General features: G+C 46.3%; 1 protein-coding gene across 12 annotated transcripts in view; it reads left to right on the top strand.

Annotated features, from left to right (window-relative positions):
* Nucleotides 1-26,185, top strand: part of cacna2d2a (calcium channel, voltage-dependent, alpha 2/delta subunit 2a) — a 226,498-nt gene that overhangs the window by 109,201 nt on the left and 91,112 nt on the right. For 11 of the 12 annotated variants that reach the window (XM_061833800.1, XM_061833801.1, XM_061833799.1 and 8 more), the window contains one exon: nucleotides 22,441-22,500. In XM_061833800.1, the coding sequence (XP_061689784.1) occupies nucleotides 22,441-22,500 (60 nt within the window). Of the gene's footprint in view, nucleotides 1-22,440; nucleotides 22,507-26,185 lie in introns of all 12 variants that reach the window. The other variant, XM_061833792.1, reaches the window with a different exon arrangement.

Raw genomic sequence — 26,185 nt, 5'->3', positions numbered from 1 at the left:
TTCTCGCTTGGTGTGAACAGGTTGGATAGGACTACAAATGAGCTCATTAGAGGGACGGCCAAAGTTGGATGTTCTGGAGACAAGGTTAGAGAGACCAGACTTCGATGGTTTGGACATGTTCAGAGTCGAGAGACTGAGGAAATCGGTCGGAGGATGGTAAGGATGGAGCTACCAAGGAAGAGGGAGCGAGAGGAAGACCAAAGAGAAGGTTGATGGATGTCGTGAGGGAGGACAAGAGGACAGTTGGGGTGTTCGAGAGGAAGATGCACGAGATGGGCCTAGATGGAAAATGATGACACGCTGTGGCGACCCCTAACGGGACAAGCCGAAAGGAATAGAAGACGAATGGACCGTGACCGTGTGGCGGAACACTGCACTCTGGGTGACTTGCACACCTATTTTGGCGTCAGAACCCAAAATCTATCACGACAGCCGCGGAACTCTGGTTTTTCTCCAAAAAGTGTCTTCTATTCCCAAGGGGACGTTGCGGCAATTGCGTTTTAGCAAGCGTGCGGTCTAGCGAGGCTACCAGCGCGGCTGTTTGGGTACAAAGTCCCGACAGAAGGTTTGACGGGAAGCAAAAGGATTTCGAGGTCACGTCGCTTCGTGATTGTCGTTGAAACGTCGTCGTCGCGCTAATGTACGGACGCGGGGAGGCCGAGGGAATCGGAGGTCGGCGCGGTTGCCTCCCTCTTATTTGTTTTATTCTTGCATCAGAGCGAGCAGTTAATCTTCCTCGGTCGCGGCTTATCAGGGAGCCCGCCACCCTCGCCCCTGCCTATAGGGAGGGGAGTCGTCGCATGCGTCCGCCTTCACTTCTTCTTAACTCGCTGATCGAAGGAGGAGGCTGCAGATTGAATTCTTTTCTCTCCTTCCATTTCTTGCCATTGGTTTGCGCGGCGCTGTCACTTCTCCTCTGTTGTGTTTGCATCCCCGCGTGGAATCTGTTTAGGAGTCTGTCTCGGCTTGTTGCTTTGTCCCATATCAGTTGTGGTGTGGACCTGCGTTTTGTGCTGGGGGGGGGGGGGTGTGCAGGAATATATTTTGTGTGTGTGTCCGTCCACAGGGTGCATTCCACTATCTGCTAGATGAAGTATTTTCAGTGAAAACGGTGGTGATGTTCCGGAAAAATACACGCTTGTGTGCACCGTGCACACAGGCAAATCATTTCAACTGTTGCCTGGTGGTCTCAGTCTACTCAAAATGGGGGCCAGCTTGGGTAATCTTTGTCGATAATTATTGCCTTAATGTGTCTTCACGGTGGACATGATTACTTACAGTAATGTAAAATTAGCGGTAATTTGAGGACATTTATTTCCAGAAGTGTGTCGAACATTTAGCCCTTTGTATGAATCAGTTGGTGAGCCCAAGCTACGCTATACTACGTGTGTACCACACTACGCTTGGGACTCCACAATGACGTTAATACACTTTAAAAGCTGCCAATGTAAACTGCGAAAAACAAAATCCAACCAAGATCTGATCAATAGCTCAAATCAATGCAAATTATGCTTGTTTGTCTGCCAAAATGTTGTTCTCAGCAAGCAGTTTTAGTGGAAGAACGCTTCACTCGATTCAAACATTTCCGCCCCTTAATCAACAAATATTTAAATTAATGAGATTTTACGACTAGTTATGAGTAAACGTGACTAAATACAATATAGTATATAGTAATAGTTGTAATATAGGTTTAATTAATCTGGCAGAAAGAATTACACATTTTTCCCATAATTTTTCCTTTTCCAGTTTTTCATTCCTTTGACTGACTTTTTTCTTTTTTTCAACTTTTTCGCAGTTTTTGGAGCGTAGCACATAAAAATAAAAACATTGTTCTATTTTCTTTGAGAGACGTGTTGGCTTTGTCCGTAGAATGTATGTCACGCAGAAGTACGGGTTGGGTTTCATGTGCAGATGTACGCCGTGCAAGTGTTTTCCGTCGACTCGTCGCTCAAACACCTGTTGCGAAATTTCGCTGTTCGGCACGTGTAACGAAACCACAAAAAAAAGAACCGAAACGTTGAACAGCTGGACATGTTTGTTTCAAAGTTGAAAGACGGCCAAATTAGCCTTCCCAGTTCAAATGGACATTCGACTTCTAAAGCCGTCAATGGCAGTGAATATTTCAGAGGAACTTGACGACTAATGATAAAGTCCGCTTTGGTCATACAGTAATCCCTCTCTACTTCGCGGTTCACCTATCGTGGATTCAGTGCATCATGGCTGTCCACAGTCGCCCCAAAAAAGGCCGGATCGCTACGTACTAATGCGGCATCCCTAACGCGATGACATGGACCAATAACGCAAAAAAAGAAAGAAAAAAATGCCATTTACCCCTACTTAGCGGTTTTTCACTTTTCACGGGTGGGTCCGGTACCGATTACCTGCATAAAACGAGGGATTACTGCAAAAAAATTGCTACAAAACTTTAAGTCATGTATTTTCCCTCCTGAGTTTTCATCTGTTGTCGTCTCAAATCATCTGCGACGATCCGCTAACCAGCTTTTTGCTCCTTGGGCCTCCTTTTTCGCCACCCTCGCCGCCGCTCCTCATCCCCGTTTTGCCGCCCTCCGTCATGAGCTTTGACAGCCCGTCATAACTCTGTCAGGCTCTCATAACATAATGGCCAAACACTTCTGGTGATTGGCAGTAGTTTTTCCTCACAGGCCAATGAATTAGCGGCGCGAGAGAAGACGCGGTTCAATGCCCGGTTACCTCGGCTCTAAACCCGCGGATGACAGATGGCGCCCGGCTATACGGCGAGGAGCCCTGTTTGCTCGGTGATCAGCCGTTTAATTTTCGCTCGTGTTTGAAGACCTACGGCGGCTGTCAGGCGTGGTGACCATGGGGCACCGCAGCTGCCCTATGAGTGACAAGGAAAAAGGTGCATGATGGAAGAGGAAAGAGGAAAGAGGGGCGGGAGATAGCAGCTCGCCTCTGGGAAGGGGAGGCGGGGGTTGCGCTTTAGTGAGACGCTAAAGGTAAATAGTGACCTTGAAAGAGCTCCTCTGTAATAACGGCTACATTTCCCTTCCTCTTTGTTTCTCCATTTATTCTCCCGCGGCGCCTTTTCCTCTTTGAAATGCAACCGAGCCACCTTTACAAAAAAAGAAGTCCCATTTTCTGTAGAATCTTATTAGAATACTGGGGAAATATCCTGGAAAATGGTAAAAGATTAGCCAATTTTTCCACAAACTCAGAATAATTAAATTTAATGACATTCTGCTTCTAACGTTCTCTTATTATGATTTTCTTTACCTTCAAGTGATAAAAGTGCGTTTTGAAATTGCCGCCCTTGGTGCCTTTGGACATGTTCTGAACGCGTCTCCAACGTCTGCTGTGAGTTTCATCACAATCACAGAAGCCAGTTCACTACGAAGGTAAATTTGGTGCAAAAATAACTTTTAGTTGGAGAAAATCCATTTTTGCAGTTGTACGAGTAGCTAGCGTAACTTGTAGTCGTAGGGAACAAATTTGTAGTTGTGGCAAAAATACGTTTTTGGACCAGTCAAAAGAGTTTGTTTGAAAAGGTTTTGGCGTGCCAAAGTTCCATCTCATTGGTCCATTTTTTATGGCACTCGGAGAATACAAAAATTGTCCTCCATATTTTCGTGTCATTATTACACTTTCAGATCCATGAGTTTATGCGATGCTCACCTGTACAGTATTGATAATCAGCATTTCTTAGTTAGGCTAACGAGCTAGCTCCTTCGCCTTCTTTTCCTTTCGGCTTGTCCCGTGTCATCTTTTTCCATCCAAGCCCATCTCGTTCTTCCTCCTCTCTAACACCCACCGTCCTCATGTCCTCCCTCACAAATTCCATCGACCTTTGGTCTTCTTCTCCTCTCCCTCTTTTGCCTGGCAGCTCCATCCTCAGACTCTCTCGACTCTGGACGTGTCCAAACCGTCCAAGTCTGCTCTCTCTCGGACCTTGTCTCCAAAACCTCCAACTTTGGCCGTCCCTCCCTCTACTGAGCTCATTTCTAACCTTATCCAAGCTGCTAACTCCGAGCGAGAACCTCGACGTCTTCATTTCTGCCGCCTCCAGTTCTGCTTCCCGTCCACCGTCTCTAATCCGTCCATGGTGGCCGGCCTCACGACTGTTTTATATACTTTTCCCTTCATCCTAGCGGATAGTCTTCTGTCACATAGAACACCAGACACCTTCCGCCAGCTGTTCCACCCCGCTTGGACCTGTTTCTTCACTTCCTTACCACACTTTCCATTTCTCTGTATCGTTGACCCCAAGTATTTAAAGTCGTCCACCCTCGCCATCTCTTCTCCCTGGAGCTTCACTTTTCCTCCTCCGCCCCTCACATTCATGCACATATATTCTGTTTTACTTCGGTTAATCTTCAACCGTTTCCTGTCCAGGCTAACTAGCTAGCTGGCGTGTTATATATTCTGTTGGACCCGTCTCAAGTCTTTTACCGGCATTTTGACTCCCTTGAGTACAATTAGACTAATAAACAACCATTACGATAGCAGAGGCTGTGTTTTTGCACAGATATGTAATTCTCTTTGTTTGGGTGGAAATGAAAAGCTCAAAGGTTTTTCAATTTGTTTAAAATTTTTCTGATGGGGGAAGGAGTTTGCCAATGATCTAATCGACCAAACTGCCGTGATACGGTGCTCGCATCTCAAGGTTTGGGCTTGCAAAAATTGGCCAATCGATGGCAAGTCTGCCTCCTATTTGTGTCCCATGTCCATATGTTTCACCGCTCTAATAATAATAAAGACAATATGATGTTCCTTTGCAGCGTCTAGCGCGCTGACGTTATCATCATCTGAAGCCGCTCGAGTTTAAAGGGAAAAGGGGGAGCATCTTCTCCCTGAAAGGAGCGCTAATGGTCGGCCATTTGGAGGTCAATTAATTGCCGGGGGTGATTGCCCAGCGGCCGTTAAGGCTTGTAAAGGATTCGTGCTCGGAGCGAGCGCCGCCGCGTCGTCCTCGCGCGTCAGGTTGCTCGGCTTGCCCGCCGCACCTTCACCAGCGACGTCACGGATCGAATCCGTCTTTACCCTGTTTTTCGACTCCCATTTCCCTCGGCTTCCTCGCCGTACGGCGGCGAGAGAGGGGCGAGGCGGCGAAAGAGGCTGAAGGCCGCGAGATCGATGCCGAGGCCCGCTCGCGCGGCGAGCGGCAGCTGGTCGAATCGCCGCCATCGATCAGGCACAGCGCATTTACTCTGCCAGACTGCTGGGCCTTTGTGGATGGAGATTATTTCTAAATTATTATAGCGGGCAGATGCTTGTCAGAAGATGCTCTCTGGCAAGGTTACACGTCTCCGACGCTCGCCTGCCTACGTCGCCCTCTGTCACACTTGGACATCGTCTCCCGGCTTGTCTTTCTCCACCCTGTTATCTCTCTTTCTTTATGGAGCCCTTTTCTCTTTTTTTTTTTTTTTTTTTTTTTTCTTTCTGTCGGATCGTTAACGGTTGTAAATTTCATGCCGTTATTCTGACCGTTTTGTCTTCACTGAGCTACTGCCTAGTCGCGGTTCGTTATACTGTAAATAAACTCAGAAATACATTTTTGTGCGGGTGGGGGCGGGGGGGGAGGTGGGGGTCTTGTGGAACCTATCCCAAGCTATTCTCTGTATCTCTCCGCATATTATATTAGGCCTCCTTTTATTAACACCCTAAGATCACAAAGGATGACGCTACACAACTGGCTAATAGGAAAGTAGTAATTGTGTCAATAGCTGCTTTAAAATCTTGCCTGGATTGTTAGCAAACGTTGAGGAGACTCGAAATCTTAGACTAAATGACAGAGGTCTCTTTATTGGATTTTTATTTAGGGTTAGTGACGGGGATGTGATTCACACTTGTTGGATTTAAAATGTATATACAGTGGTGCCTCGGTTCTCGAACACAATCCCTTCCAGAAGGCTGGTTGAAAACCAAAACGTTCGAAAACCGAAGTACTTTTTCCCATTATAATGAATGGAAAATGAAATAATGCGTTCCAAGTTTTTTTTTGAGTGATTTTTCTTAGCTTTTCCTGATAATAAACTGCATAGTAGAAGTACATGTATAGTTCAAATAATTTATATAATTAAATCATTTAAGAAATATATTTATTTTTTGCTCAAGATGTATGCTAGGCTGGGAGTGCGTTGCCGTATCTGTAGCGGCTCGGCCCCCAGCTTTAAAAACATTTTTATTTATTAACAAAAGTGCAGAATAACTTTGAACGAGCAATAATGGGGGGGGGGGCAATTTGTTTATTTGCACAGAAAGTACGTAACGTAAAAAAAATAATGCGCCCGGTCGCACGCATTGCCTTTTCCATTTTTGGGGGGGTGCGTTCGACAGCACAATAACAAATTGTTGGGGGGTCATCATGTTGGGGTGTTCATATACCAATTTTCGTTTGAAAACCAACGCAAAAAAATCTCAATTTTCGTTCGAAAACCGATTTGTACGAAAACCGAGACGTTTGAAAACCGAGGTACCACTGTACTATACATATATCTGTACGCCATTTACTCATAGGTAATGTAAGTTTGGAATTGTATTAAATTGTTTTAGTTTCATACTTTTTTGGTCGACACATTGTTTAGAGTTTTAATTTTTAGGGGGCAAGATTACTCACAATTTGGATTCATAACCAACAGTACAATAATCTAAACTCAAATTAATTTTTTTTATATTCAAGAAAGTCTGAATACACTGAAGTCTGTCAGCGGACTATGCGAAGGTGTTATTAAAGTGATAATCATAGTAAATATTGAGATGGAAACACTCCCAGGCCGTAAATCTAAAACCATCATCTGAAAAAAAAAAAAAATAAAATAAAATAAGCACTGCAATAAGTGCGGTTGCCTTCTTGAACTACAAAGTAGTTTAATTACGTCCCGTTCATTACCTGCAAACCTCCGTCATAATTCAAGTGCTCTCTGGGCAAATCATTTGATTTTGTGAATATTTTCAGGCCCTGATTTACAACAAGAGCCTGCCGTTGGCAGTGTTACAATTGCTGTCGTCACCATAAATTGCCCGTCACTCTTTCCTGAAATCTAATATAGCGCTGTCCGTAATGTTAAAAACATTTTCCGACTCGCTGTCACAAATTTATTTCAGTCAAATTCATCCTGGAACACAACGTTTTAGCTCCCGACGCCGTTGTCTGGATCGGGTTTCTCAGTACTTTAGCAGGACAAGCCGTGCTGCCTCCAAATAAAGATTTTAAATGTACAAAACTGTTTAAGGTAACTTTGGGCAAAAGGGACTGGTCGCCAGTTGATCACGTGACACATACAACCGCGCACGCGTTGACGCCTACGGACAATTTTGTGGAATGCGGGAGGAAGAAAATCCGTGGGAGCGCCGGGGATAACATGCAGATGCCACACAGGAAGGGCGGAGCTCAGATTCGAACCCTGAACTTCAGAAATGTGAGGCACCATTAGCACGCCGCACCGCTGCCAGAAACCCGGATCCGTCCAAGCGCTTGTCCTCATTAGGGTCGTGTGTTACTTGGATCACGTCCCAGCTGAATTTTGGCAAGAGAAGCGCGAGGTCCACCCTGGACTCGTCGCCAATCGGCGGCGTGGCGCAAACGCTGTCGGCAAACAAGCATTTACACTCCCGTTCGCGTCAACGGACAATTTAGTCTTTGATTAGTCGGAATGCCCAGAGAGAAATAATACTAGATTCATTTTGAAATGTCTGAATCCGAAGACCAGCAAGCAGCGATTACGCAGAACACATCACGGTCTGATTTCATATTTTCATATTCTCTGGCGTGACACTTTCTAGCGCATAAATACCAGGACATTTAGCTCCGTTTCTCCGTTCTGAATTAAGATCTTCTCTTGGGGAGGCGAGGCCGTGAAGGGATGGGGGGGGGGGGCGTAGCAGAGGGATGGAGGCCAGATGAAGCCCGAATTTGGTGCTGCAGGGTTGATAAGACGAAAGGAAAGTGAGAAGGATTAATTGTTCACCCAGGAGAGGGTGATAACAATCACATGTTTAAAAACCGCCACAACTAATCCTGTCGTTTCTTGGACTGGAATAATGAAAAAAAAAAAAAAAAAAGGAAATCTGGTGAGGAAGGGGAAACCGAGCTGATCTGTATGCATGGAAGCTAAATAACATGGCAGACATGCGTGTATTACCAAAAAAAAAAATAATAATAATAATGAATCCCATTCCAAACGGCGAGTTTGGGTAACCCTGTTCGACGGTATATGATGGAGATTTCGCAGGTAAAAAATTTCAGTCAGTGTTGAACGGCGTCTGCATCCGTATTATGATTTTTCTGTATGTGACATCGTTCGCACTCAGAAGACAACGCGTGAAACGGAGGAATGTCGCCCCCTCGGGCTCGTCATCGCTAGCGACGCGCTTTCGGCAGAACAGTGAACACCCAAATACTCGCGAAACCATTTTTCTTTTCCAAACTCATCTATTTGCTGTTTTAGTGCTCAGGCCAAAGCCGTGTCTACTATATTAGCCCTGCTTTGCCGCCATCTTGTGGCATCTTGTCGAATTTATCGGTGAGTCGAACTCGCGTGGTTTCGGGAACGTGTGAAGAAACCGGACGACTCGCAGGCGGCCCACACAAACTGAGATCCAAACCCAGAACCTCTTGCCTATGAAACAGATGTGCCATCCGCTATACCGACGCGCTTCCCTCGAGTAGACACAAAGCAGGAGAAACATGTGGACACGCGTGTCTCTCAAAGCAATTACGGCAGATTGAAAGAAAATTAAAGTTGAAGCCCAGAGCGAGACCAGCAACTGAACTCCTGTGACAGATATGACGTGGGGGGGGGGGGGGGGGTCACGGAGATACTTATAGGTAGGAGAGCAAACAGACAGAAACAGGCCAAGCTGCTCCAATGGAGGAAAAATCAAATAAAATAAAATATGGAGCGCCGGGCAGGATTTAAAGAGGCCATAAACATGGCAGCAATAATGCGGCACGCACGCGAGTGCCTTGCCTTGCGGCCCGAGTCTGCCGTGCCGTTCGTTTCTGTCAAAAAGGAAATTGGCGCAGGCCTTGACAACGTCGCCGTCACGCTCAACGTTTTGTTCATCATGACCAAAAAAAAAAAAAAGGCAAATGGGGCACGGCTACAATTTGAAAATTGGGAAAAAAAAACCACAAATAATGTTTCTGTGCTCTGCCTGCTTGTTTTCTTTCTTTTTAAAAAAAAAAAAAAAAAATTAAATAACCCTGATTTGACAAATTCTAAAACACACCCTACATTTTATTCTAAAGCTATTAAAATCTTCATGGTGGAAGATTTTTTTTTTCAATTATTATTATACTGTACTCTTAAATATCTTTTCCTGATAATATCAAACAGTTGCAAAATGCCCCAAGGATTAAGACTCCGTCTCACTTGCGCAGCTGCCCTCTCAAATGTATGAAAAATAATTTCTTTGATCCTTGGCATATTCTGATACCAGCATATTAGCAGACACAGGAGAACATTTTTTTCTTCTTCTTTTGCTTTCGCCTTATCCCGTTAGGGGTCGGCGCAGCATGTCCCCTTTGAATTATCTTTAAATATTGTTTACAGTAATCCAACTCGCCCATGAGTAACGGAGGCTCCCCAAAAATCTTTGCTGATAGTAATAATAATTTAAATTCAGATTTTACACCATTGCCTTGAAAAATAAACAGATTACAGATGATTTTTTTTTAAAGGAGCCTGAAGTCTCCATGTACACCTCCACTAACAACCCAGGCTAAACCAATTCCTGTTGAGGATTTTGGCACCCTCTTGTGGCATATTTGAATGTTGTAGAAAAAGCACAAATAGTGTTTCAGCGCAGAGAGGATATGTTCACACCCACATCCCCTCACCCCCCCCCCCCAATAAAACACACCTATATAGAAATTCATAGTATATATTTGATTTAATTTTTTTATGGTGGTAATTTGCGTGGCTAAAGACCAAGAAATAACCCCAACCTTGGCAGAAATGTCTTCTTTTTTTTTTTTTTTTGCGACTTCCCCGTCAAGGACTTTTAGTCCCCGCCATTTGTTTTATTCATGTGGAATAATCTGCATAATCAGACATTTTTTTTTTTTTTTTTGTTCCACAAATAGCAGATAATTGAACTGTAGGGCCAATAGATAGAGGACACGCGTCAGTTTTCATCGCGTTCGGCCGCATCGGCGCCGCAGTGCGAGCGAGTGCGAGTGTATCGCTGTCACCTCTGATCAAGGAGACATATGCCGCGCATCTTGATGCCACTTTGCCTCCCACCCCAACTTCCCTCCGTTCGGTGGAAAACGGGCAGGTCGCTCGGGCAACCTGCGAGCGGATGCGACGGTCGCGCGCTCACCGCGTGATTCGTTTGCACCTCCGACAATTCCCTCCTCGTGGGTCGAAGCCTCACGGGGACGGCGAAGAGATGCTAACATCTCCAGTGTTTTCTTTTTTATTTTATATTTATTTTTGGGGGAAAAGGGTGCTCTTGGGCACTCGGGCAGTCACTCGCTCGTTCTCCGATGTCTGGTCAATGCTATTAGCTTAGGGCGAGAGAGCGCGCAGCTGTTTCGGGATGTTTATGATGATCTGTCAAATTCGGACAGTGAAGTACACCAGACGCCGCCTCGAGTCAACGGGGGGGTGGAGGCATGCCTCCCCCTCATCATCAGCCCCCCCCCCCCCCCCCCCCTGCGTGGAAATACTTCGGCCAGTCACGCTTACCGCTTATCGTATTGTAGTAACCGTTTTTTTGTTTTTGTTTTGTTTTCTGTTTACCTCCCTCAAAGAGGTGTTCATCTTTGCGGTGAAGACGTTTGCCTCGCAGTCACGAGATCTCGGTTCCCTCGCTCAGCGTCATTTGGGCGCACCCGCGACCCTAATGAGGACGAGCGCGATCGAAAAGAGACGGATGAACGGAGAGGGGAGTGGTCCCTTGAAAGACGAGTGACAGGACTCGCAATGGCATGTAGATGTTTTTTTGTGTGTGTTTTTTTTCGATATATTTTCCTCACCTCACTTCACTTCACAACAATCAGCAGTTTGGGAAATGGGGAACAATTCTTCCAAAAAGAGGCTTCAAGCTGTTTAAAGCCATCGCAGTTAACGTTTACGGTCGAATCAAATGACAAACTAAGAGAAACTAAGCGCGCGTTGCGTATTTAAGGCAAACATAACTTTGCCTTTAAGTCTGCTAGCTTAATGGTACCACATATTGCAAGATGTGATAATAAGCAAGAGATATTTCAAAACAGACGGTGCATCAACATGCAGACAGGAAGTGAAACAATACTCAGCAACATCTACTTACAATTGTTGTAAAACTCATTTGTCTGTAGTCTACTGCCCCCGGTGGACAGGTCACACACGCCGTTAGAGCTCGTATGAATTGCGTTGCCCGGCTACACAATCGCATCACGGAAACGATTTTGCTGCGTGTGTGCGTGTGTATTTTTTTTTTTTTTTTTTTCCTCATCAAAACAAAATAAAAACTGAGAACACAATTTGCCGTGTGCAGCAGCGTCCGAAACTGTCACGTGTGAGTCAGAACCTGAAAATTGAAATGTTGTATTTTGAAGATTAAGAGGTGACACTGATGTTCGTCAAGTTCGTATTTGCGGATTTACGTCCAGGGTTTTGGTTGGCTTCCGGTCGTGATGCTCATTGATTTCGCAGGTGACGGACGTTTTTTGTTTTTTGGGTTTTTTTTGACCTCCTGCTATCAATTAACCAATGAGGACGCTTGTGGCATCTGTCCGATGCGACGTTTAATTGAATTTCTGAATGACCTTTAATGGCCCTGCTCGCTGCTGCAGTGCACGATTATACGCATTACAATTGCCTCAAGGCCCGGCGTTGTGGTTTCAAACGCTCGAGGGATTGAATGGGGAAAAATGGTTTAAAAACGGGTTGAAGTCGCAGGTGGCCCGGTGGGTCAGATGGTAAAGCGTTGGCCTCGCAGTCCTGAGGTCCCGGGTTCAATCCCGGACCCGCCTGTGTGGAGTTTACATGTTCTCCCTGTTCCCGCGTGGGTTTCCTCCGGGTGGGGCGCTCCGGTTTCCTCGCAAATCCCCAAAACATGCAATATTAATTGGACACTCTAAATTGCGTGCGCCTGTTTGCCTCGATGTGCCCTGGCGACCAGTTCAGGGTGTACCGTGCGTCCTGCCCATTGATAGCTGGGATAGGCTCCAGCACTCCCCGCGACCCTTGTGAGGATAAGGGGCTGAGAAAATGGATGGATGGATTGAAATCGCCTCCTGTGAAACTTGAATTCCATTTTTTCATGGATGTACATTTCGTGGTACTCTTTTAGTCCAAAAGTTTATCATTCTCACTTTTTTTTTTGTCATAAACAGACCATTATTTATTTAACAATATTTTTCGTATTATGGTTGTAGTCTTCATTAACAGGGAGTGTATGGGGATACGTATTTGAATTAAGTGCATCCATCCATCCATTCTTATAACTGCTTATCCTCACCAGGGTCACGGCAAATTGATTAAAATTTGATTTTTTTTTTTTCTCTTTTTTTTTTGTATGGTTGTTTTTCTTTGGGATTTCGAGAATTGCAGTTTTAAAACAGAATCAAGCGAATATGCTTCATTCCAAGCAACTGAACCTTTTACAAACCGTTTCCATTTTTGGTTATGTCGTTTAACAATTACAGAAGACACAATAGAAAAATTGTGCAAGGTTTTGACATAATTTCTGCTCTTTTACTAAGCACTAAACATGAAGGCCGAGATTTTAATCAATTGCCATTCAAATAAAAAATAAAGTTCTGTTCCGGTTTACATGGCCGTACGTTTGGTACTCAGAACATAAAGTACCGTGTTGCTTCCACATGGAGAATTATCCAATTTTGAATTTTGACCTTTGTGAGCCAAGTCTTAATTCAGCAATCTGGTTCTTATGTCGGACAAGCACAACACATTTGAATTGAATACAATTCTCTTGATTTCGTATTTTGAAACGGAACGTTTCACCCAAATTCCTCTTCAGTTGTCGAGTATGTCGTCTCACATTTTCGGGGCATTTTTGTCGGCGTTCAATTAGATGGCGAAGGTGCGCTTGAATGTTTGCAGATTTGACTAATCCTCGTAATAAACACTGAAGTAGACGGCAGTGAAGGGGCTAACGATCACGGGTGATTAATTTGACGAAGCTTTTTGTGCGGCGCTCGCTGTCTTGAGAGAGACGATATTGTTGAAAAAAAAAAAAAAAAAAGTAATTACAGCTGCCCGTTTAGCGGAGTCCAAAGCCCGAAGACAACGTCGGCAAGATGGAGTTTTGCGGCCGAGCCTGCCTGTCGGATTTCGTTTTTTGTCGAAAAGTTCTGTGGGTTGATGGCGGTTTGGCATCGTTCTGATCCGGTCTCCGTGGAAACGGTTGACCGTGGTCGTGGGACCGGCGAAACGTAGAAGAGGAGCGCTAACGCTTCCGTCGTGGAGGAGGAAGATTACGTGGCCAAACAAAGGCGGCGTTGGATTATCTCGGCACATGCTACAATGGCGCCGCACTCGCCGTCCCCCGTTAACGGGCCTACCGCGGGCGGGCTTTGGAGTGCAGAACAAAGCGGGTGGGGGGGGGCGCACCGAGTTGGCTAATACTACGACAATACCCGGCTGCCCGTCTGGCGACCAGGGACTTGGAATTAAGCATCATTATTGCTCCTCATTACGGATTTCAACACGAGACCAGACTTGTTTGTGACCCGCACGGGTGGCAGAAGCACTTAAGTACCAGTACGCATACTTGTACTCATACTAGTTAGGAGGAAAAAAAGACGATAAAAAGCAAAGCAGTCGATTTATCTCCTGTACGCCTGCTTGAATAAAAGTTAAAAAAAAAAAAAAAATACACCCTGAAGCGCACTTAAGTACAGAAGTAAAAATGAATTTTCACTCTCAATTGCATTTCATTGCTCTAAGTTGACATAATAAAATGAGCAACTTTTGCACACAAAATCTTCATAATCCGCTTTTATTAATTTTCGGAGTGCTTGAGCTAAGGAGGGGGGGGGGCGTATGGTTGCGTAAGACTTAGCTAGCATTGCTCGAGTTCTGCTCAAATCAAAACAATCTTCTCATCGTTTGAGTAAAAGTGGACATCCATCCATCCGTTTTCTTTTGCCGCTTATCCTCACGAGGGTCGCGGGGAGTTGCTGGAGTCTAGCCCAGCTGTCAACGGGCAGAAGGCGGGGTACACCCTGAACTGGTTGCCAGCCAATCGCAGGGCACGTAGAGACAAACAGCCGCACTCACAATCACACCTCAGGGAAATTTAGAGCGTAGGTGTCAAACTGTGGCCCGTGGGCCAAATTTGCCTGCAGTGTAATTATATTTGGCCCATGAGGCAATTTCAAATCAAGGCCTGAATGGTTGATTTATTCATAGTTTCAAATTTATTAGCCTATGTAAGATGCTAATTTTGACATTTATTTCACAAGGCATTCAATTTTTATTTAAATTTTATTTAATATGCGATGATGTTTTTTTTATTATTATTGTTACTACTATTCTTATTATTAATAGTATTATGAGCAACTCGATTTTGCACGCCTGTACCTTTAAGTTACATAAGCCTTGCTTGTTCAATATTCATTGTTAAATCAAAAGTTGTTTGGTTCCATATTAAAAGGCTCATTTGTTCAAAAAAATTGACCAATTTTGGCCCGCTGAGAATTTGAGTCTGATTGAGAGTGTCCAATTTATGTTGCATGTTTTTGGGACGTGGGAGGAAAGCGGAGCGCCCGGAGGAAAACCCACGCCGGCACAGGGAGAACACGCAAACGCCACACAGGCGGGGCCGGGATCGAACCCGGGTCCTCAGAACTGTGAGGTCAACGCTTTGCCGGCTGATCCCACCGTGCTGCCTAAAACAGGACAGAAAATAAATATTTCAAAGTAGAGAAACCTGCAGGACGAGAACAAAGTATTTGTCCATCGTTACTTCTCAGGGCTGACGTGAACGTTAACTTTTGTGGCTGCGACCGCAGCGATTGAAAATGCAATCAAAATTTGACTTCCGCACTGCTTATAGTCGATTATTGTCACTTTTTCAAGTCGGTTTGACTGCTGTTGTATGTGTGGGGGGGGTCCTTAGGTCAGTTAAGTGAAACCGATGGAAAGAGATGGCACACGGCGTATGAGTGGGGGCGGGGGGAGATAAGAGGACGCGAACGTATGGATGCAGTGGGGGGGGGGGGGGTGCGAAGCGAAAGTGAGTTTGTCTGTGAGGGTTTTAAAATTCTGGAGTGGAAAGTCCCTCCATCTGTTATTGAGGAACGGTTCTGACTCAGTGATTTCTATGATTGGCCTTAATCCCAGCCGAGTGGAGGAGACAGAATGAAGAGCTTAGAGGGGGGGGGGGGGCCGCTCTCACTCCGACAGACTCCGCCGGCCGCCGCGACTCAGTCTGGTGCCCCCTCATGGGCCGACCGCGCCACGACGGCCAACCTCACCGAGCCGGCCGAGCCTCCGGGCCGTGACGCCACGTTGACATTTGTCGTCAACCCCGACTCGCGTATTCAGTCCGCCCTTGCGTCTCCTCGAATCTCACGGACGCCGCTACTGTCCCGAGACGCATCGCGGCTCCCGCAAACGCCGACCTGACACTGCTGATTATTCGAACCGTGGCCGAGTGCGTGTCGGCGCATAAAGTCAAGTGGCAGCTCCTCGCCGCGGTACCGGACGAACGCCCCCGCTTGACGTGCAAGTGTTTAAACTGCAGTGATTGAAATACGCTACCCGGAGGGGGGGGTAGGGGGTCGGGGGGGGGCTTTGTCAAATCCGTTTTAACGTTGAACAGCTCGACCAGCTAAACTCGTAAATTCCTTTTAAGGCATCTTTAATTCAGCTCGGTTCAAGATATCTCGATGTGCCTTTTCAAATTTCCTCAATCAACTTTTAACCAGGCAAAATGAAGTTGTAGATACACTCTCTGGAATTATGACGCGCGAATCAATTTGGAAATATCACACAAATACCTAAAAATTCTGATACAAATATCTGGGAAAACACTGCTGGATTTTTGGATCTCTGGAATGAAAAAAAGACACCCGAACACAATTTGTAGCTTGACAAAATGACGCACTTTTTGGTCATTTTGACTCGCCACAATTCCGTTCCGGATATCGTTATCATCTGTTTCCGGTTTGCGCGTCACATTCAAGCAAACATTTCAAGCCACGCATCCCACCCGGCGTTGGCACGACAACCTGTCCAAGAAAATAAATAAAATCCAAGGAGATTCAGTGGACGAGTTATGAATCCTAAAATGAATTCTCTATGAGGTTTAAGACTGGGGATTGAGTCACTAACCTTCCACTTCGGTGTGTTGTCTTCATTATCCTGCTGCATGATGCATTTTATGTAGATTATGTGGCAGTTTGGTTTTAATTATGAGAAACTCGGTTGTCCGGTAGGGGCTCAGTGTCGAGCGTTGAGAGGATCCAGGTGAGGTGGCTGGGCCATCTGATTCGGACGCCTCCCCCGGTGAGGAGTTCCGGGCACGTCCCACTGGAAAGAGACCCCGAGTACGGCCCAGGACACGCTGGAGAGACTGCGTCTCTCGGCCGGCTTGGGAACGCCTCGGGATCCCTCCGGGAGAACTGGAAGAAGTGGCTGGGGAAAGGGGAAGTCTGGGTATCCCTGCTGAAGCTACTTCCCCCGCGACCCGACCCGGAAGAGCAATTATGCCAGTCTGATGCTGAATTTTGAAGTTTGGATATCCCCCAATAGGTAAAAAAAATAATGGCAATATTCAGTTCACCCTTTTTCCCTTTCATAGATTCTGAGGGCGCAGGCGTATATTTCTGGATTACATCTATGCAAAACGAGGCAGAATATGAATTGAGTTCTCATTAAATGATAAACAAAAGTAATGGCGTTCATCTTGACAAACAATAGCGTCTTAAAGCGTATCACGCAAGTGAAATAGCTTTTTGCCGCTCCATCTTTGTCGGAGGGCGCCGTTTGAGGAGCGGAAAATAATAAAGTGTACCATTACTAAAAATGACCCGTACAAAGCCCACTTAGGCGGAACAAGTGCGCTCATTAAGATGTGCATTATTTCCCGCCATAAAGAAAAATGGAATAAGCGCCGTTGAAGATTTGACAGCGTGCCATTTCGAATGCATCTGAATCTCGCTGGGATATGCAGAAGCGCCGAAAGATACTGAACGTGAAGATGACAAAGAAATGAGAAATGTAATGATTTGACCGCACAACCTTGAAATACGGAGAACAGTATCAAGGTCTGTCAAGGTCTGGCTGACTCTGATAAAAACCCGTGAGTAGTCATCCATTATTTAGAAGCTTTGATCTCGGTAGGTTAACAGGTGAACCGGAGCCTTTCCCGCCGGACCTTTGGCAAAATAAAAAGTGCGGTACTGGTTCCCAGGACCCAGGACTCGAGAAACCTTTCGCACTGAAGGCGAAACGTCTTCCCCGAACAAGAGCAGTCCGCTCGCCTCGATTCAACCGCGCCACGGACGACTGAGAAGCCACACGGACATGCTGTGATCCAAATGAAAGACAAAAACGATCCAAAATTGGATGGATGAGTGGATGGTATGACTTCCTGTTTTGCTTAGAAGACTTTTTAGGAACCAGTTCCAGTGTGGATCTGGGCAAAAGAGGTGAACTTGGGAATAGTGAACTGCAAATATGCACAGGAATTCCGATACAGTACTCGGGTGTTGGAGATTTGGACTGGTGTCCTCGTCATTTCCGCAACAGTTTTCATAGCGGTCTCCAAGCATCCTCAAGGATCCACAAACTCACCACTTCGATTGGAACTGATCACACCAGTCAATCAGCGAATAGTTTCGCAATACCCTTCCCTCCAAACATCATCACGAGCGTCTAAGTGGGCTCGGCAGAGTCCTCCCCCGGTTGTGTCGGCTCCCGGCGCGCCGCCGATCCGGCCACAAAGCTCTGACGGGGGTCGAGTGCCTGCGTTCGAAGCCGCAATCACGTACAGAAGCGTGTTGTGTTCCCTCAAGAGCCCTCGCGCTCAAATACACGCACGGCGTCCGTCCCGGGCAACGCGGGCGACGCTGTGCGGTCGTGGAGTGCCCTTTATAAGCTAACGCTTCAGCGGAAGGGCCTCACGGGCCGCCGCAATCACGCAGGTGGTCCGGTGTCAAGTTGACGCTTGGCGCAGCGTGACGCCGTCGCTACCCGGTGCGCTGTCATTTCCCCGGGAAAAAAAAAAAAAAGACTTTGAATGAACAAACCTCTCCCCTCTGGACCCCGAGCAAAGAGAACAGTAATGAGTATTAAAGATGATCATCTCCTCATGCTTTTTTGGGGGGCGGGGGGGGGGGGGCTGTCTTCTCCCTCAGTGGTTTTACAGCGATGCGGTGCAAACCTTTCACTGGTGGCATTTTTCATGACAGCACAGACATGAGCAAACATCTTTGGAATTTTACGGGGATCATTAATTCCGGCGTGGGCGTGACCAATGGATTTATCAGCCGTTAAGAACTTCCATTGCTCTGTCATGTTTTCTCATCGCAATGCCGTCTTCAAGCAGAGGGGGCGTATTGTATTTCGCTCCAAACAAGCGGAGGCTCCGATTAATTTGGGTCTAAATGGCTAGCGCGGCGTCGACGGGCTGCGGTAAAAATCGAGATCGCAAATAAACGGCCGCAGGGAACCCTCCATTTCGCACAAGAAGGCCTCATCGTCCTCGTTTTTATTTTTTTTTAATCTTATTTTGGGGCTAAAATCTGAGGTATGAGCCTGCTTCAGATACAACCGCCGCTAGTTTGGTATGTCACCCAGAATTCGAGATGTGAGGAAATTAAGTTGCAAGCACAATCACGGTACAATTTGAATTTGTACATCAAAGAACCACTGGACAGGAAATCCCTGCTAGCATAATAATTATAATTGTTATTATTATCCCCAAAGCGTTGCCTCAAAATCATGGCAACACCCAATTTTTGTCTAAATTAAGCTCAACTCACTTCAACATGATTCCTCGGTAGCAAGATGCCACAATATGGAGTAAAAGCACGACTTTTGTCTAGCCATCCATCCATTTTCTATTCCGCTTATCCTCACAAGGGTCGCGGGGAGTGCTAGACCTTATCCTAGCTGTCGACGGGCAGGAGGCGGGGTACACCCTGAACTGGTCGTCAGCCAATCGCCGGCCGCGTGGAGACAAACAATCGCACTCACAACAACCCCTGGGGGCAATTTAGAGGGTCCGATTAATGTTTTGGGGATGTGGGAGGAAACCGGAGAAAACCCACACAAGCACGCGGAGAACATGCAAATTCCACACAGGCGGGCCCGGGATTAAACCCGGGTAGACGGAACTGTGAGGCCAACGCTTTACCAGCTGATCCACCGTCTCGCCCTACTTTTATCTAGATGCCGAAAATATTGGAATATGCCGAAATTGCAATTTTTCTGCCATTTGTGTACAATATGTACGTTGGCTCAGTAAAAGCTCTGAAATACTAAACAAATGGATGATGACAAAGGTCAAATGAGGAATTTTCTGCCAACCAGTGGCTAGCTATCCAGCTAGCTAGCGAGCTACCACGGTTTCTGAGCGCATATTTGTTCCGCTGCGGAATAAAATGAATTTCCCCAGCAATCAATCAAGGAAAGGCGTCTGAGCGTGGGCTGGAGCTCACATATGTCGTATATAGACCTTGTGGACGGACGTCGCAATCAATTACCATCGCGTTTGTGTTTCTTGACCTTGGCGAAAGGCTCGGTGACAAATGGGCCCGTCGTGTCGTAGATGGACGACGACGGTGGAACAATCGGGCACTTGCGAGGCGGCGCTCTCTCGGCGGCGAGTGTTGTGTGGGCCCGAGCTCGAAGCGTTCCTATTGGTGCTGATCTCCAGTCCTCTAAGCTGCTTGGATTCCAGCCGCTAGCGTGACTGCGAAACCGCCCCCACAGCCTCGGCTCATTCCCACATCTTTCACTCTGATTCATCGGCAGTTTGTCTTGCCCATCCATCTGGGCCAGCGCTGAGGACGGAAAAGACGGCTTTTCGGGTGCAGCGAGACTGCGTTAAAATGCCGGGGAGAAGATGTGAGGTCCCAGTGGAATGATGGCTGACTTTCGCAACTGGGGGAGGGGCGACAAGAGAGAGCTTTAGAACAGAACCTTTGGCAAAAGAAAGGATGGAGGTTTATCGGAAATACACTTTTGAAGTTGTCGGTCACCTTAAGTGGCTTTGCCAGTTGACGAATACTACACAGCGACTCCTCGGTTTACAACGGGGTACGTTCAGTGTGAGGTGTGAACGGCATGCAATGAACTACTGAACACGCGGCGACTGGAGAATATTTGGTCGTCCGGCAGAAGAGGTCATTGTGAATTCCCGGCATTTGTCCTTTGAATCGTTTTGTATGTAACGCCCAGAAGAGAGTGTTTCACACAAATATTTTGGGGGATTAGAATACACGGTCGGTTCCCATCATGCTTAGAGGTAGCCGGTCGGCCACCTGGGGTGGAAAACAACGCAAAAGTATGGCCGCACACTATACTATACGGTTCCACTTTTATCCTCCATATTGAAAAATGCAATATTTTACTGTGCTCGCCTCATTATCTCTTTAAACACACACACTCCGATTTTGCTTATGGCCTCTCGGGTAATAATTTCAATGCACTAATTAGATCCTCATTTTGTTGATTCACTGGAGTATGTTCCCATTAGGAGATGAAGGCAGTCTTTAGTTAAAGGCTCGCTCAGGTGATTTTGAAAGGCAAATGGGAAAGTATTACAGTACTGCAAAGTACATTTGGAAAGGGAGAGTTGCCTTTAATATTCTTTCATCAGGAGGTCGTTTTTGTTGTTGTCGTTTTTTTAATACGAAGAAAGATGAATCACGTCTTTTATGACACGAAAGCCATCTTGAAAGCTCTTTAGAAATGTTTTTGATTCCCTTTTTAATCTGTGCTCGATTTCTTTTTGCTTTATTCCGCACAGTCTCACACTGTGGTTACTGTCGCATTTTAAACGTCACTATGCGTGCCCGACGTTTTGTAGCGGCACGCGTCAGCACTGTGTGGACGTTCAATTTCTTAGACCGTGTTTGAACATTAAAAAAAAAAAACTTTTATTTTTTATTTTTTTTTTACATTGTTTTTAAGTATCTATATTTGAAAAGTGAACATAAAATGAGACGAAACTCTCCAGGTTCACTGCAAACCCTGATACAAATTTTCTACAGAACATTTCTAAAGAATTTCTAAATATTATAGATAAAAATTATATATATATTATATATAGAGAGAGAGAGAGAGAGAAGAGAGAGAGAGAGAGAGAGAGAGATAGAGAGAGAGAGAGAAGAGAGAGAGAGAGAGAGAGAGAGAGAGAGAGAGAGAGAGAGAGCGAGAGAGAGAGAGAGGAGATCGATCTCTCTCTCCTCTCGAGAGTCGAGCTCTCTCTCTAGAGACTCTCTCCTAGGAGAGAGAGAGAGAGAGAGAATTTCTAATGATAGAACTTTAGGACCCAAGTCCTACAGAATTTCTATAAAAATGTGTGTGTGTAGAGAGAGAGAGAGAAATTCTATTCTGTAGAATTTCTATAGAAAATCACAGCCCCCAAAGTTCTATAGAACAAATTGTTCTGTACAAATTCTATAGATGTCTATAGAATTTCTGGAGAAAATTTTTAGCAGGGAACTCAAATTGACCAAAGGCCCTGAAAACGAGCCCGACTCCAGGTGCCCCAAAAAGTCAAAAGGTCCGTCAAAAAACGCGATGATTCCTCCTCGCATGGCTTCCCAAAAAGGCATCTGAGTCGAACTGCCCCAAAAAGTCAAAAAGTAACCGAAAAACCCGATTCCTGGAGGTGCCCCAAAAAGTAGCAAAGTCGCCCACCCGGGAGAACCAGGCCTCCGCGGGCACCGAGCGACAACCCCTCCCCCTGGCCCCGCGGCGTGTATATTTCCTGTTCGACATTTACGAGTCTGCGCTTTTTTATTTTTTTAACATAACCTCAGTTATTTGCTTAAACCGTCACTTGTTTCCTTGGTTTTTGTGCTACAAGTATCGCTATGGCGCCATCCGATGACATCTTGGTGGCAAGCAAGCAATTGTTGAAGTGAGTTGAAGAGCTTCGTTGAGACAAATGGAGCCATTTTGAGTCCTCTATATGTAATTATAGCCCGTTTTTGTGTGAACATCAACTGTTTTTTTTTTTTTTTTTAACAATTGTGGGGTGGTTTTTCGCAATGGCTACGAAGTGTTTGGATTTCACCCCCGCCCCCCGCCCCGTTTATGACACTTCTGGATGATTAAACATCCCTCGGGTTAAATAGACCCCGGAACATTATTGCCGCTCTTCCCGAGACACAAACGTAACGGGAAGTTTAACTGCGTGCGCCTCCGATCGGACACTTCATCCAAGTCACCGTTTGTCACATCCACACCGATCCGAGTCCAGTTGACTTTTTGACACTCACTGAGCTGATTTTTTTTTTTTTTTTTGTGTGTTCCCTTCCAGAAACTGGCCAAGGAGGCAGAGCAGCTTCAGAAGGATCACGAGTGGCAAGACGGAGTGACGGTAAAAGTAGGACGCGACCTCTCCTTTCCCTTTTCGTGCCGAGACGACCTTCCTTCTCTTCCCGTTTCCTTTTCGGGCAACTGGAGTATCTCGCAGTTACTCGGCGGGTCCCTCGTGACTTTCCGCTCACCTACTTCCCTCCCGTAAAATCTAAAATGGGTTAAGCGCGTGGAGATTTTGAACATCTCAATCGCATTTTCAACTGAGTGACTCGACAGACGACGAGGAAGGAATCGGCAAGAGCGCCCCACGCGCAACGATATTGCCTCGAAAATCGTGAGTCTCGTGTGTAACCTGACCTGACCTGTGTGTGGCAGCGTGGTGCCGCTGGACATCCAGACCGCTGGGAAATACAAAGATAAAGCGCAGGAGTACGCAAAATAAATAAAAGCAAATCTAGGGTAATTGTAAGCTTGTCTTGTAACTTGCTAACCACACACAAAGATTGGCCATCGTAAATATTGAACGGGTTTAGCTTCTCGTTGTGCTAAAATCTCGTCATATTTGAATAGTTTTCAAAAAACTGGAAATCGCACGACACACACACACACACACACACACAAATAAGAAGACTCCAGTTGCCTCGATTCAATGTTTAGAATACCGTGACCTCGGTGACTGAGAATCTACACACCGACCATCCTCTTTTAGTGTCAGAGGGATTTCCGATCGCAACTATTGAACACGTTTAACAGTTCCGATTGTTGGACAGTTTTCCAAGCGCGTTGGGGAGAAAAAAAAAAAAATCTGCCCTAGCGCTCTTCATTGCAGGACAATCGCTCAGGAGAATAGCCGACAATCGGGCCTTTCCTGACTGTGAACAGGAGGAAATAAGACTCAAGTCCAGCCCGATTATCCACATGTTTATTCCCCACTTAATGTGATCAGCATCCGTGGTAATGTGCAAAAAGAAAAGGACACAAATGTACTTGAACGTCTGTGCGCACACCCGACGTAAGCGTAGTAGGACAGCTTGTCATTTTCTTAGCGTCTCCTGTATTATTTCCAAGCCTCCCTGTCCGGCTTGAACATAGCACGCTCTCGCTGACCTTTAAAAACAAAGATCCGCTCTTGAAACGTCAACGCGTGCACCATCGCGGGGGGTTTTGTGTATTTGTCTGTATCTGTTTGTGAGTCTCACACGCTCCAGCGACTCTCAGATTTGTAAACAATCGAATGCCCCCGACGAACGAGCACGCAAATGCGTACGTGGCCGATACGCATTCCCTCCTGTCGTATCCTCCGTCTCCAGGGAGACGAGTTCGCTGTCATGCTACGCTTGCTGCAAATGGATTTTTAACCCCCCTGTGCCTCCGGGGGGGGGGGGGGTGTTTGAGAAAAGGCTTTAACTGATTTAAAACGAATAATAATGAAGCGCTACTTCCTTGCAAAGTCCATTGCTTTTTTTTTTCTGTATTTTTTTTCATCTAAATTCACTCTAGCTTCCATTCTGAAGTGACTCCGCCGGGCTTCGACCTTCTTGAGCCGGGCCGGCTCACAAAGCCTCCGAAGGGCATCGATCCCGACGCAGTGCTGCTCCAAACCGGTCTCTCCGCTAAAGCGGGAGCCTTCCTTTCTTCTCTGCCATTTTTAGGCCGTGTCGCTCATCGGTCTAGGGAGAGCGTTTTCCCAGCACAATTGGCTAACCCCACGCAGGAGCTGCTGTTTTCCACAGCTCACACCCGGACGCTCGCAGGCAGACTCGCCGATGCCGCCCCAACAGGCCCCGTAGACGGTCACAAGGGGTTTTGTACACATTTTATGCTGACAACTAGGGTTCTAAATGGGTTTGAAATGATATAAATTGTTTTTTTTTTTTTTTTTTTTTCACGTCCATTTTAGTAAGTTTAAATGTCGAACCTTTGGAGGTGGGCAAAATTACGTGAAACAAATGTTACGGTCTCTGTCGAGCGGATTTTCACCAGTTGCAACAGGTGTTCACGGTGCTACGCTCGATCCCTTTAATTCCCCCGGTTTGTCCGACTACCTCCCTCACCCCCGCCCGTTTGTCCCACCTACAACGCTAATTTACCCCCCCCCCCCCCCCCATCAGCATGTGACGCTAATCAGCCGTGAAAACAGTCGGAATACATCATATTGTTGCAAATAGCGCAGCGGAATCCCAATGGCGCCACTCTATTAATAATGTATTGGAGCTGATTTCATTTGCCTTTATAATTAGGCCAGGTAATGAATCCCAGCAGGGGCGACGGTGAAACCATTAAAGAGGAATCTCGGCGAGGCGGAGGACGGGTGGAGAAGTGAGGGAGGGGGTGGCGTGGGTCGGGCGACTCGAGGAGATTCGCCTTGTTTGTAGATTTTGTTGCCTTCCTAATTTCTCTTTGGCTGAACACTCAGCTGACTGACAGTCTAATTAGATTAAAGCTGCATGCTCTTTGGGCACATTAGGAGCGATGCAGCGGTGCATCGTAAACTGGCGGGTGGAGCAGCCTGTCAAAGCTACAGAAAAGGTGTTTATGCACGGGAGACGGTGCATTTAATTGCGCGTGCGTGCGCGGAACGGCAACTGCACATTACGATTGCTCGTGTCCTGTCTCTGAGTGCCTTTGGTTTTTATTCTCGTTACTTCCCCCAAGGATGTCACGTTTTTAAGTGTTTGCCAGTGAGCAGGATTCTATTTCCGCAAAACTTTGCCTCGTTCCTTACACGACAAACATTTTTGCAAGGACCCCTTTGTAAATCCAGATGAAAATTAAATACCGAGCATCTGTACTCCAAAATGCCTTCAGGGTCTATTTTTTTTTTTTTTTTTTAATTTTATAATGAAACCCGAATAGTCATATTTTCCAGCCACTTTTGTATGAGCACCACTTGTCCGTGGCTAGAATAAAATGAGATGCAGGGACGACGCGTAGCAGTCATTAAAGAGCTTTTCATTGGCTTCAAGCTAACGTAAGGAAGAGTCGTTGCTTTCGTGTCTTTAGTTTGTTTTATTGGGTGAGCCAGCGCCCATATGTCGGTATCCACTTCAAAATAAACGTAACAGCAAGATGTACTGCTTCAAAATGTTTGTTTTTCTTCCCCTGATAATAACACCAGAGGGCACCGTTTATCCATTGCGGCGCATCGGTCGATGTGTGGTGGAAAGTCTCCGACTGATTGGTTCGCGATTGTTGGGTTCGGTGGCGTTTGGTCGTGCCGCTCGGTGTGCGGCGGACTGGAAGGTTTCCTTTAAGGTGCTTTTTCAGGTTTTTTTTTTCCCCTTCCCAGTCTCAGGAATTGTAATTGTCTATTCGGAGCTGCCACATATTGGCCGCTCAAAGAAGGTGACATCATCGCCCCCCCGCCCCCCCCCCCATCCCCCATCCCTCATCCCATCTGTCACTGCATCACTGGCACGCGCCGTCCGACGCGTCGCGACCGCTCCGACTGACGCCGCAACGTTGATCTGAACGAGCGTCGCAATAATTTTAAATCCGCGAAGGAAATGGACGTTAACGAGTCGGGATTGCTGACGGTCGGGTTGCCCGCACCCCCCCCCCAACCCGTGTGACGCAACAGTCATCAAAAGAAGGGACGCAATCTGTTCATCCGTCCATCCGTTTTCTGAATTGCTTATCCTCACAAGGGTTACGGGAGCGCTGGAGCCTATCCTAGCTCATTTCAGGCAAAAGGCGGACTAAGCACTGAACTGGTCGCAGGCCACGTATCACTGAGCGGGAAT

Source organism: Syngnathoides biaculeatus, chromosome 10 (assembly GCF_019802595.1).
Source record: "Syngnathoides biaculeatus isolate LvHL_M chromosome 10, ASM1980259v1, whole genome shotgun sequence".
In the NCBI taxonomy this organism is placed as follows: Eukaryota; Metazoa; Chordata; class Actinopteri; order Syngnathiformes; family Syngnathidae; genus Syngnathoides; species Syngnathoides biaculeatus.
Note: the sequence above shows the minus strand (reverse complement) of the source record. Positions and strands in the feature narration are given on the sequence as shown.